Source organism: Phyllostomus discolor, chromosome 6 (genome assembly GCF_004126475.2).
Source record: "Phyllostomus discolor isolate MPI-MPIP mPhyDis1 chromosome 6, mPhyDis1.pri.v3, whole genome shotgun sequence".
In the NCBI taxonomy this organism is placed as follows: domain Eukaryota; kingdom Metazoa; phylum Chordata; class Mammalia; order Chiroptera; family Phyllostomidae; genus Phyllostomus; species Phyllostomus discolor.
In genome coordinates this window covers 70,931,380-70,944,414 of record NC_040908.2, presented here as the reverse complement: position 1 = coordinate 70,944,414, position 13,035 = coordinate 70,931,380, and the positions used below count along the sequence as shown (strand labels likewise).

The following is a 13,035-nucleotide window of genomic DNA, read 5'->3' as shown; positions in this document are numbered from 1 at the left end:
TGTATATCCAGTCAGTGCCATAACCATACAGAAGGAAACTTATTCCAAATAACTTTTGTTATAACTTCCTGTTTAAAATACAGGAATGTGACTTTACATTCCTATATCTACCCTTTACATATATACATTTATATTTATATTTATATTTATATATATATACGTATGTGTGTATATATATATATAAATAACCCCGCCTTAAGGACAAAAAGAACTATAAACAACCAGACTTTCCTCAGTAATTAGGCTGTGGGAACAACAGTGTCCGCAGTGTTACCCTGTTCCGTGTGCTGTGGAATAGATCAAAGGAACACTTGTGTTGGGGCGGTAGTTCATGAAGATTTTCGGTGTGGTTGGAAGAAGATGCAGGTGCAAAGGTGGATGATGTCAGTGTCCTGCTGCTCTGAACTGGTTCTATCAATATGACCTCATACTGGATTTCACTTTTAAAAAATGCAAACTTCTGAGCTCTGTCTACTAAAGGCCTACAAACAATGGACAACAAGCTCCTCTAGTACCCAGCCTATGTCTCTAAACGTCAGGGCTCCTTGGGGAAATGGTGTAAGCCAGATCTAGGGCAGGAAATGTACCAAGTGAACTTGGAACACCTTGCCATACCATAAGGTAAGGAAGCTATCAAAGTTCTAGGGTCATGTAAAGGGGACCTAGCCATCAACCTAAATAAGCTCCCCACAAGTACAAATGGCCTAAAATACACCGTATATGTTAAAAATCCATGATTCATAATTATAATTTTAAAAAGTTACTTCTGGAAGACAGAAGGGATCACCTTATTGAAAACCTTCTCATCCTTCCTTTCTTATAAAAGGTACCTGGGGGCAACCAAATAGTCAATGAAAAGTTTCTCTTCCCCAAGGAAATGCAGTTCATATATGAAGGAGGAACAGAAATAGAATGTCACTATTTTGAAGATCCTAATGAACCTCTTAACATTTAAAGGATGTAGGCACTACTCATCAATAGCTATTAACATCACAAAAAGAGATGAGAAATTACACAGCCCTGACAGAAGACCTCTGCCACCTGTGAATAAGCCTTGCCTCCCTGAAACAAGCAAATAAAAAAAACTGGAATCTGATAAAACCTTTCATGTTACCAGTTTGCAGGAAACACGAGGTCAGCCTTACACATTCAATAATATAGGGGGATAACATCGTCAAAATTCAGACTGTGGGAAATTATAGGTGAAATGACCCCAAAAAATTCAACCAAAAAATTAAGTCCAACCAAAAAATTAAGGAAAAATAAAAAGAGAAGGACAGGGAACCTAAAGATAAGAGAAAATTAACAGCTCTGTCAAGCAATTGTAATGTATGGGTCTCATATGAACCTGATTCAAACAAACTGAAAGTGAACATGCACATACTTAAACATAAATGTATGTACATATGCATTTATGTATGTCTCTACATGCATAACAGAAATATGGCATGCCTTGATATTTGATATTTAAAAATTAGTTTAACTTTTATAGGTATGTAATGGTATTGTGGTTTTCTTTTCTTAAAATAACAAAACTGCATATTAAAATGTTTACAGGTAAAATGCTAGGATGTCTGTTTTTGGCTTCAAAACTAGCGAGCAGGGCGAGTGATCAGGGTGCAAACCAAACAACTGGCAGGGAGCCTCAGTGGCTGAAGCAGGGTGGTGTGCACATCAAGGTCTTTACACTGCTCTCTGCTACCATACATGTTTATATATGCTTTCCATAATGAAACATTTTCATTAAAATTGGGATTGTTTTTAAAGGTGATTGGGTAAAAATCTTTTTTCCCCAAAAGTAAAAATCTGAGCTGTCAAGCCATGAAAAGACTTGGAGGAAACTTAAGTGCACGTGACTATGTGAAGTGAAGCCCATGTGAAAGGTTGCAAACTGTCTCATGTCAACCAAATCCCAGTGGAAAGTGCAGTGGTTGCCAAGGGTTGAGAGGTTGGACTGAACAGAAAAGGCACGAAGGATTTTTTTCCTTTTTTTAAAAAATATGATTGATTGACTTGAGAGAGAGAGACAGAGTGTGCACACAGAACATCAGTTTGTTGTTTCACATAATGGTGCATTCACCGGTTGCTTTTTGTATGTGCCCTGAGTGGGGATCAAACCTATAACCTTGGTGTATTGGGATGATGCTCTAACTAACTGAGCTACCCAGCCAGGGTACACACAGGATTTTTAAGGCAGTGAAAATACTCTATAATACCATGCATATGTCATCATACATCTGTCTAAACCCAGAGTGTACAACACTAAGAGGGCACCCTAATATAAACTAGACTTTGGGTGATTATAACTTAATGTAGATTCATCCACTGTAACAAACACACCACTCAGTCAGAAGATAACAGTGGGGGAGGCTCTATGTGTTTAGGGGCAGATGGTATATGGAAGGCTGTACTTTCTGCTCAACTTTGCTATGAACCTAAAACTGCTCTAATAAATAGTATATTTAAAAAAAGTAAAAATCGGACTTCCAGCCAAAATGGAGGCACAGGTAGACACACTGTGCCTCCTCGCACAACCAAGATAGAGACAACAACAATTTAGAAACAGAATAACAACCAGAACTGACAGAAAATTGATCTGACTAGAAGTTGGACAACCAAGAAGTTAAAATAGACCTGTTCATCCAGGCCAGTAGGAGGGGTGGAGTCAGGCAGCTGGATGCAGGTTGCTGTGCAGAGAGCAGAGAGGGTTGGGACCGTGTGTACGGCATCTGGGGTGCGCAGGACAGCAGTGGGTGGACCCTAAGCGCGCAAGTGGCAACCGGCAGACCCAGAGAGGTGGCGATTGTGAAGCAAGGCACTGCAAGCAAGGCAGGATCCCAGCACTGAGAAACAGAGCCTTGGGGCACTGATTGAAAATACCTGTGGGGGTTGAGGTGCCGCAGGGAGAGACTCCCAGTCTCATAGGAGAGGTCCTTGGGAAGTCCCACATCGTGCATAAGCCCACCCACACAGGAATTGGCACCAGAGGGTTCCAATTTGCTCAGCGGAAGCAGCGGGAGGGACTGAGGTCCCACAGAAAGCAGAGTAAGTGCCACTGTTCCCTCTTCGACCCTGCCCCCGCATACAGCATCACAACCCAGCAACTGGGGTGCCCCTCCCTGGTGAACACCTAAGGCTCTGCCCCTCATACATAACAGGCATGACCAGACCAAAGAGGGGGAAAAAAGATGGGTCAAACAGAATTGAAAGCCCCACAAGCAGTTTTTTTAAGCAACCAAGAGATAGCCAACGTATCAGATGCACAGTTCAAAGCACTGGTGGTCAGGATGCTCACAGAATTGGTTGATTTTGGTCGCAAGTTAGATGAAAAAAATGAAGGCTACAATAAGTGAAATGAAGGAAAATGCACAGGGAACCAATAATGATGGAATGAAAGCTGGGTCTCACATCAATGGAGTGGACCAGAAGGAAGAAAAAAAATACAACCAGAAAAGAATGCAGAAATAAGAATTCAAAAAATGAGGAAAGACTTAGGAACTTCCAGGACACCTTTAAACAATCCAACATATGAATTATAGGGGTACCAGAAAAAGAAGAGGAAGAGCAACAAGTGGAAAACTTATTTGAACAAATAATGAAGGAGAACTTCCCCATTCTGGCAAAGGAAATAGACTTTCAGGAAGTCCAGGGAGCTCAGAGAGTCCCAAAGAAGTTGGACCCAAGGAGGAACACACCAAGGCACATCATAATTACATTACTCAAGATTAAAATGGAGAGAATCCTAGAAGCAGCAAGAGAAAAGGAGACAGTTACCTACAAAGGAGTTCCCATCAGACTGTCAGCTGATTTCTCAAAAGAGACCTTGCAGGCAAGAAAGGGCTGGAAAGAAGTATTCCAAGTCATGAAAGGCAAGGACCTACATCCAAGATTGCTCTATCCAGCCAAGCTTCATTTAGCGTGGAAGGGCAGATAAAGTGCTTCTCAGATAAGGTCAAGTTAAAGGAGTTCATCATCACCAAGCCCTTATTATATGAAATGTTAAAGGGACTTATCTAAGAAAAAGAAGATAAAAAAATGTATAGTAAAATGACAGCAAACTCACAATTATGAACAACCATACCTAAAACAAAAACAAAAACAAACTAAGCAATCAGAACAGGAACAGAACCACAGAAATGGAGATCACATGGAGGATTAGTAACAGGGGAGTGGGAGGAGGAGAGAGGGGGAAAAGGTACAAAGAATAAGTAGCATAGATGGTAGGTAGAAAATAGACAGGGGGAAGGCAAGAATAGTATGGGAAATGTAGAAGCTACAGAACTTATGACACATGGACATGAACTAAAGGGGGGGAATGTGGGTGTGTACAGGGTGAAGGGGAATGAAGCGGGGGGGGGAATGGGACACCTGTAATAGCATAATCAATACAATATATTTTTTAAAAAAGTAAAAATCAAGAAGCATACACTACCTAGTTCATGACCTCAATTTTTGCTATTACCAGAAAGTGTCTGTACCCATCACTGTGAAATGAGAAGACTGCATACACTTCTCTACTGTAAATAGTTGAGGTGCACTCACTAAACATCATGGCAGGACCAGAGCATCACACACAGATACACACACACTCTGTAGCCTGAGTCACTTAAAATGGAAAGAAAACATCACAAGTCACCAGTGAAATTAACAGCTCTGATTCTTCATTTCAGTAAGGCAGGGAAGAGAACTAGAAAGACCATAAAAAATAGACAAAGACCTTTCAAGGAACTGGCTACTGGAACCTTTGGGTGGGATGAAAGCTCAGTCAATTAAGAGAACAATATATATAGAACACTGAAGTCTCCACATCTGAAAAGACCTAGCAGTGAGGTACCTCAAATCCTTTTAAGGACGAAGAATAAAAACAATCAACTCACAAATCCACACACTTGAGAAAATCTTATCAGGTAGTCCTATAGATTTTTATTTTTGTAGTTATTTACTTAAAAAGAATTTTCTTCCCAGAGCCATCTTCAGGCACAAATAAAACCAAAGAACAAAATAAACGAACAAACAGGACACAGACTCAAAGATACTGAGAACGGACAGTGTTGTCAGATGGAAGGTGGCCTGGGGACTGGACCACAAGGTGACAGGATTAAGAAGTACAGATTGGTAGTTACGAAACAGTCACGGGGACGTAAAGCACAACAAAGGGAATACAGTTAATGATACTGAAATAACCATGTATGAGCCCAGGTAGGAACTTGAAATACCAGGGAATCACTTTGTAAAGTATTGATATATGATTCTCTAACCACTATTCTGTACACCTGAAACTAATACAAAATAATATTGAATGTAAACTGTACTTGAAAAACAAAATTTTTAAAAAACAGCATGAAGTCATGAAGATAACCAAAAAGAATGGGCAGCCAGGAAGCAAAGGTTAGTGGAAGTGACAGCACCCTGCTCACCCAGTCCTCCCGGGCCCGCCAAGAGGAATTCCTGTTTCCCTATTCTCTTGACGATGGGGCGCTTCTCCTCACTGCAGTATGGGAACAGGTCCTGGGCGATGCCTGTATTGTAGTTCAGGATGATGTACTGAGTGGTCAGAGCCAGACACAGGAAGTGGCCGTCCACAGCCACAGCCAGAGGCTGCTCAGGGGTGGATACTTCCCTGATGATCTGAACCCGGTCCTCGTACACCAGGAACACCTGAATGGTTCTGCGTTTCACAGAGATGATGCAGACCTCCACACAAAATGGGTCCCTGCTTACAGGGTTCTCGTTCAAAGCCAACGCCACAGCCCCTTTGATGCGGGCTCCTGAAGGGACAGGCTCCAGGTTCAGCATGTTAACCAGAGTTATGGAGCTGTCACAAAGCACCAGCAGTCTGTGGAGAGCTGACGCCGCTCGCAGCTCATTCACTGGCTTCTTGAAACCCAGGTGTCTGTGCAGCTGCTTTGTGGCAGTGAATGTGGCTGTTCCAGCAGGCAGAGCCTTCTCCTCCAGCAGGAAGTGGTAGATGGAGCCGTCAGTGGTACCCACGTAGAGGTTCTTGCCGCAGCACTCCACACACTCAATGCTGATGCGCTCCCTGTCACCTGTGAGCAGCTCCCGCTCCACAGCAGAGACTAATATAAAGGCCTTGGTGCTCATCATGCCTGCTGCTGGTCTGCAGGAAGAGGAAAACAAAAGGTAAGGTACCATTCCAGGTCACCAAAACATACACTGATTCCTCAGTTACAATTTCAAGGAAATGAAATCATTTAACACTGTTAAAAAACAGTGAAGGAAAAAAAAGATTTCCCAATCATCCTCCTCCCACCAGACCAATGAGAGACCCCAGCAGGAGAGCCATCTGCTCATCCTCGCCAGAGCTGAGGTTTATATGGAGTTTCTTTGCATTGTTCTTGGGAGGCATACCTGTAGGTAGAAGATAAGCATACATATTCACCCACAGACAACATAACAAAAACATTGTGGAAAAGGGCAAAAATGATCCTCAGTGATCTTTCCCGGAGCTTCTGCAGTCACTTGATGAAGCAGTGAAGTGAGTGGTGGATACAACTAACCACACCTAAAACACTGGTCGCTAAAACACTGAGCAGGAACCACACCTTGGCTCCTTTGTGTTCTTCCAAGTATGAGTGAATGCATTTATGTATAGTAGTAAAGATATCCTCTAAGCTCCAGTCTCTCAGGGCATTTGTGAGAATGTCTGACATGGCAGTTAATGATTACCCTCCTGAAGACAGGCTGTTCCCAACTCTAACCCATGGCTTCCTACTTCTTCCTCTGAAAAGGGCTGCTGATTCACAAGCTAGAGACAGCAGCAATGGGCAAGAAGGTCTTTCCCTAATTTCTCAGCTTGTAGGAAAGCAGACATGCACACACAGTAAGGAGTCCTTGATACTTTCAAGTAGAAGAGGGAGATCCCCAAACTCGGAGAGAACTACAGAGAAATGTCCCAAAATGGGGTTGCCTCATGAAAAACTAAATTCTTTAATCCTTCGAGATATCCTACCAAAGGCTGGAAGAGTTCTTGGAAATACTCAACAAAGATTTATGCATCAGGGAAGGGTAGGAATCAACTCAAAGATTTCATAATTCTACAGTTTCTTATACCCCTGTCTACTGGGGCGGTGACAGATGCACATGAGTGAAACTCCAATTCTCTTCCCCAAGGCAACAAAATTCCCAGGAAGGATGGTATACCAGGTCTGGGGGGAAGGTTTTCCAAGGGATACCACCAGAGTCCCTTTCTATCCCTTTCCTGTTACTTAGCAGCAATGTTGTTACAGGGTGCAGCCAAGAGGGGGGCCCCAAACAGGCATTTGAAATGGGGTCCAGAACTTAAGGTGTCCAGGAGATTTTAAGATGTCTCCATCCACCCCCCCCCAGGGTGTGGGTTGGGGGAAGGGACAAATGGAGCAGGGCCATTGAGAGCTGTTTAGCATAGCAACAGCCTTGCAGCTAAGCTCTGGCATGGTCGTTTGGCATATCTATAACCTTTGACTGGTTGCATAGATATGTTAAGTAGCTGTGATCAGCTCTAAGCCAGGGGAATGGAAGTAACTTCCCCACCCAGATGTAACTGGGGGGGGGCAGGTCCCCTGAGTTACAGCGCCTGCGTGGGAGCTCAGAGTGGATTGGCTCCAGGACACGGGGCCACACCTGCCCAGACTCATGATGGCAGCCCAGTAAAGCTGGAAGGACACGAGTTCTGGCATGTGAAGCCGAGTGTGGGAGGAGTCGGAAATGAGGCTGCAGAGGAAGATTGGATTTAAAACCCAGATTTGTGCAGCCATTGGAGGAGAGCCATGCACAGCCTTGAGAAGGAGAGCCATGCGCAGCCCTGAGAGGAAAACCATGCTGCTTTAGGAAGGAGAGCCATGCGCAGCCCTGAGGAGGAGAACCACACGTCTTTAGCAGAGTGGAGACTCCCGCATCCCAGAGAGAGGGAACCACGCGGCCTGGCAGAGTGGGGACCCCCACAGCTTTAGAAGGGGGAACCACCACCTGGTTTTAGCAGAGATCCTGGCGACTCAGCTGAAGGTGCTGGGAACCCAGGGAGGTCTCCCAGTCGAGATCGAGTACTAACTGGGAAGAACCAGAGGACTACCTAAGCCATGGACTTGTATTTCCTTCCCTGAGATACAGTACTCTGGACTGGGCAAAGGGGGAAGGAAGGAAGGACTGTGTCTGTTTGTGGGTGTTTTTAGGGACTTTGGGATTTTGGTGAAGACATTAGGTCACTACTTTAAGTTTGTATAGCATTAAATAAACGTTTCCTTTCCTTTTCACAAATCTCTGGCATTGAGAGAGGTCTTTCCTCTGGCAGCGGACATAACGGACCCGGGCCCTTCTTTCAATAATAGTATATCATCCCAGGCCCCCCTTGTTGTGTTCTGTAACAATGTGACCTTGGGAAGCTCACTTGCCTTCTCCCTGCCTGTTTCCTTACCTGTGAAATAAGAGTAATGATGGCACCTACTTCATATGATTCTTTGAGGATTAATCAGGTCAGCTCAATAAAAGCTAGTTTGTTTTTTTTTTAAATCTCATCATCATGCGTCCCTCTCAAGCCCCCAGTTTACTCTATTTTTATTTCCCAAGCTGGGCACCAAGAGATGGAACAGTGCTATCTTCTGCCCTGAGCTGTAGGTAATCTTTATGCACCTCCTCTGGCTGACAAAAGAAAACATAAGCCAGACATACATGCTCACACACCACACACATGTGCCCCTTTATATTCACTTCATTTACACAGGTTCATCTTCCCAGAGCTATGGAAAAGAGGTGGTAACATAAGCAGTGATGCTCAGAAGGCCTCACAGAGAAGAAACCACGTCCATCTATCTATCTGGGGCTGTGGGAACTCCCAAGGGTCCCCAGGAAAGCCTACGGTTGGGGAAAGGATAGGCTTTTGACACAATCATCTATTTGTCATGACCAAACAGAATCACCAAAACTCAACCTAGACGATATGTTTCCATTTAAATGCTAATGAATTAAACACAGGTAATTAAATGTAATCTTTGAAACATCCTAAAACTGTGAAAGCAAAGTAATACAAAATAGTTCTTCCTTCACTAATGGATCAATAACAGCTGTTTTCTAAAATGGCAAGATGGAGTGACTTCACTATTTAAAATATGAAATATATTGCTCACTTTGCAGAAGGAATAGAGAAACAAGCTTCAAGCACTCATGATGAGATTCCTCTACTTAATTTTTAAAAGTATATTGTCCATAATTCTAATGTCTTTCCTTAGCATACAGGAGAAACAAAAGATGTTTGCAGCAAAGAATACAGCTGACCCTTAAACAACGTGGGGTTAGTGGTGCCCACCTGCTGCATAGGTGAAAATCCACATATGAATTAAATTGGCCCTCTGCACATGCAGATCCCCAAATTTGAACAGCACAGGTTTGAAGCTGCACGGGTCAAGTAAACTGAGTGGGTCAACTGAATATGCAGTCAACTGGGTTGTTCAAACCTGTGTTGTTCAAGGGTTAGCTGGAGACGGAAAGAATCAAACACCTCAGATTTAGTCTGAATACTGGGGTGGGCAGAGAAGGAAAGAGGGAGAAGAGAGAATTGTAAGAAAAGCTGTTTATGCTCTGGCTAGTGTGGCTCAATGGACTGAACACCAACCTGTGAACCAAAAGGTTGATGGTTCAATTCCCAGTCAAGGCACAGGCCTGAGTTGGGGGCCAGGTCCCCAGCTGGGTACATGCAAGAGGCAACTGATTGATGTATCTCACACACATTGATGCTTCTCACCCTCTCTTTCTCCCTCCTTTCTCCTCTCTGTAAAAGTAAATAAATAAAATCCTTAAAAAAAGAAAAGCTATTTATTAAAAAGTCATAATTCTATAATATTTTTAAAGATATGCAATATTGTTTCATTATCTGGTAATCAGTTACTTAAGTCTTGCTAAAAATAAGTTTCCTACTATAGGTCTTTAGATAAAGGACCTTTCTTTATTGAGTAAATAGTAATTTATAAAAGCAGAAGGAAAATGATGTCAGCATCACAGCAGAGTAAAACATTCCTTTTTATCTCCCTTTTAAACAACAAACTAGACATCCACCCACAAACAAAAGCACTCTTGTGGGTGTTGTGGGATCTAACACCACACACCAAGGGACTCAGCTGGAGGCTCACCCACCTATACACCCAGTAACAGGCAGAAAGAACTTGGACTACCCACAGATTTAGTGGGGCCAGCAAACCTGCCCAGGCTCCTCTTGCTGCAGTTAGGATAAAAACCTAGAGAATGCTGACCTGGGCAGCCATATAGACAAGAGAGAGAATTTGCAGAAGTCCAGACTTTCCACAGGAAGATTCCAGCACGCTCCTGAGAAAAAAACAAAACAACCCAAAACAAAATATGGATTTGGTCCCAGCAGAGGCAGTGGTAAAGAAGCTTCCCCAGCACGGCACCCCCTGGGGAGACTGCACAGGAACTGAGCCAAACTGCAGTGGCAACCTCTCCCATGAAGGAAAAGGAGAGTGGTGAGTGAGTGCCCGGCTACCCCAGCTGTGTGGGATGAGGCTGGAGAAACCTATTTCTTTCCAGCAGAGCCCAGGGTACTGTGGCAGAACCTCCAAGACTGGGGGGAAGAAGAATTGGGAAAGAGGCAGATAAAAATTTCAAGGGGAGTTAAAAGAATCCTATGCAGCAGGAAGTACACCCTCAAGCCTTGGGGAGCACTGCACCCAGGGATCTCCCTACTGGGTCTGCAGGCACCCCCTGGAGCCTGAGCACAGAACCCACAGCTTCCCTGACTCTTCAGCCAGTCCCTCATGTGTACTTTCATGTGCACAACAAGAAAGAAAGCTGGTAGAGAGGGACTCACCTAGAAAACGGAGGGAGAAACCACAAACTTAGGCTACAGCACCATCTGCTGGAAAACAAGAGCGGTTTCTAGGAGTCAGCAGTGAGTTGTAAGAACCAAAGACATAAAAGCTTAAGAATTCCACCACAAGGGGAAGCAGGAAGAATGGAGCAGATGTACTCATAGAGAGAGAAAACTGGATGACAACACCATCAAACAGAATACCCCATCGAAGCCAACTAGACAAGATTTAGGAGGTGTCTGCTACTTCAAATGTGAAAGCAGCAGTGAAAAATTAGAAGGAACATGAAAAAATCAAGAAAATATGTCATCACCAAAAGAAAATAATTCTCCACTGAGTACAAAGGCATAGACTTTGTGATCCAGCCTATAAAGAATTCAAAGCTGCTGTCTTGAAAAAACTCAGTGAGCTACAAGACAACTGAGAAAGCCAATTCAGCAAAATCTCAATAAAAATACATGACGAAAATGAGACTTTTAACCAAACAGATAGAAATCATAAAAAAAAAAAACCCTACAGAAATTCTGGAGCTGGAGAGGTCAAAGAATGTAATGAAAAATACAATAGAGGGCATCTGATGGACAGTGGAGCAACGGGAAGATAGAGTGAGCTAGACGACAGGAACTCAGAACTAACATGGTCAGGGAAGAACAAGAAAGAAAGAATGAAAAGAATAAAGAAAGCATACATGATCAATGAGATTCCTGAAGGAGAAGAGAGGAAGAAGGGAGCAGAAAATTTATTTAAAGAAATACTAGCTGATGATTTCCCAAATCCAGAAAGGTAACTAGATATTCAAGCTCACAAACCTAATAGATTGCCCTATTATCTCAATGCAAAAAGACCTTCTCCAAGATGCATTGTAAGAAAATGTCAAAAAAACAAACAAACAAAAATTCTAGAAGTAGCCAGGGGAGGAGACACTAACCTATAAACAAAGCAACCCCATTAGGTTATCAAGAGATTTCTCAGCAGAATCCATACCAGCCAAGAGAGAGAATGGGGTGACATATTAAAAAGAAAAACTGCCAGCCAAGAATATTCTATCTGGCAAACTTACACTTCAGATGTAAAGGAGAAATAAGGACTTTCCCAGACGATCAAAACCACCACCGGACCTGCTATGCAAGAAATACTAATCAGCACCATGAAACACTGATAGAAGTAAACATACAAAATGATGTGCTAACCACTTAACTATAGTGTATAAAAGTCAAAAGAAAAAATTCAAATAACTATAGCTACTCATATGTTGATAAATACACAATATAAAAAGAGGTAAATGATGACATCAAAAATATAAAAGGGAGAGTTCAAGGATGAAGCTTTTTAGATGATCTAAGGTGGATAGCTATCAGCTTAAAATAGGCAGTTGTCTATATGACATGTCTTACATAAGCCTTGTGGTACCACAAAGCCAAACTCGAGAGAACACACCACCATGGAAAATCACCAACTTACAAAGGTAGGCAGAAACTGAAGGAAAAGGAAACAATAAAAATACAAAACAACCAGAAAAAAATAAGATGGTATTAGTAACATCACAAATATTAGATATTGACATAAGAAATATGTAATATTAGAATTATAATGTTAGAAAACATCACAAATCAATAATCCTAAATGGAAATGGAATAAATTCACCAATCAAAAGGCACAGAGTGGCTAAATAGATTAAAAAAAATAAGACCCTACTAGTTGCTGCCTACAAGAGACTTACTTCTGCTTTAAAGGTACACATTGGCTCAAAATTAAGGGATGAAAAAAGATATTCCGTATAAGCAAAAACCAAAAGAAAGTGGGGGTAGTTGTACTTAGAGCAGATAAAACAGATTTTAAGCCTGTATCAGTAACAACAGACAAAAAAGTTAATATATAATGATAAATGGGTAAATTTGTCAAGATGACAATCATAAATATATAAGCACCCAACACTGGGAGGAATTAAATATAATAAGCAAATACAAACAAATCTGAAGGGAGAAACAGATAATACAATAGTGCTTTAGTACTTTAGTACTCCACTGTCAACAATGGATACATCATCCAGACAGAAAATCAAAAGAAAACAGTGGAGTTGAACCATCATTAAATCAAATGAACTTAGCATTTATGAAACATTTCATCCACCAGGAGCAGATACACGTTCTTCTCAAATGCACACAAAACATGCTCCATGATAGACTATGAGACAGGACGCAACACAAGTGTTAGCAAATTT

The 13,035-nt window shown here is 42.2% G+C and overlaps 1 protein-coding gene across 2 annotated transcripts in view; it reads right to left on the bottom strand.

Annotated features, from left to right (window-relative positions):
* TGFBRAP1 (transforming growth factor beta receptor associated protein 1) overlaps positions 1 to 13,035 on the bottom strand; it is a 60,286-nt gene that overhangs the window by 31,479 nt on the left and 15,772 nt on the right. The window contains exons 1-2 of one of the 2 annotated variants that reach the window (XM_036028342.1): positions 6,319 to 7,225; positions 5,418 to 6,118 (exon numbers count right to left, since the gene is read on the bottom strand). In XM_036028342.1, the coding sequence (XP_035884235.1) occupies positions 5,418 to 6,105 (688 nt within the window). In that variant the 5' untranslated portion in view covers positions 6,106 to 6,118; positions 6,319 to 7,225. Of the gene's footprint in view, positions 1 to 5,417; positions 6,119 to 6,318; positions 7,226 to 13,035 lie in introns of those variants that run through there. The other variant, XM_028515590.2, reaches the window with a different exon arrangement.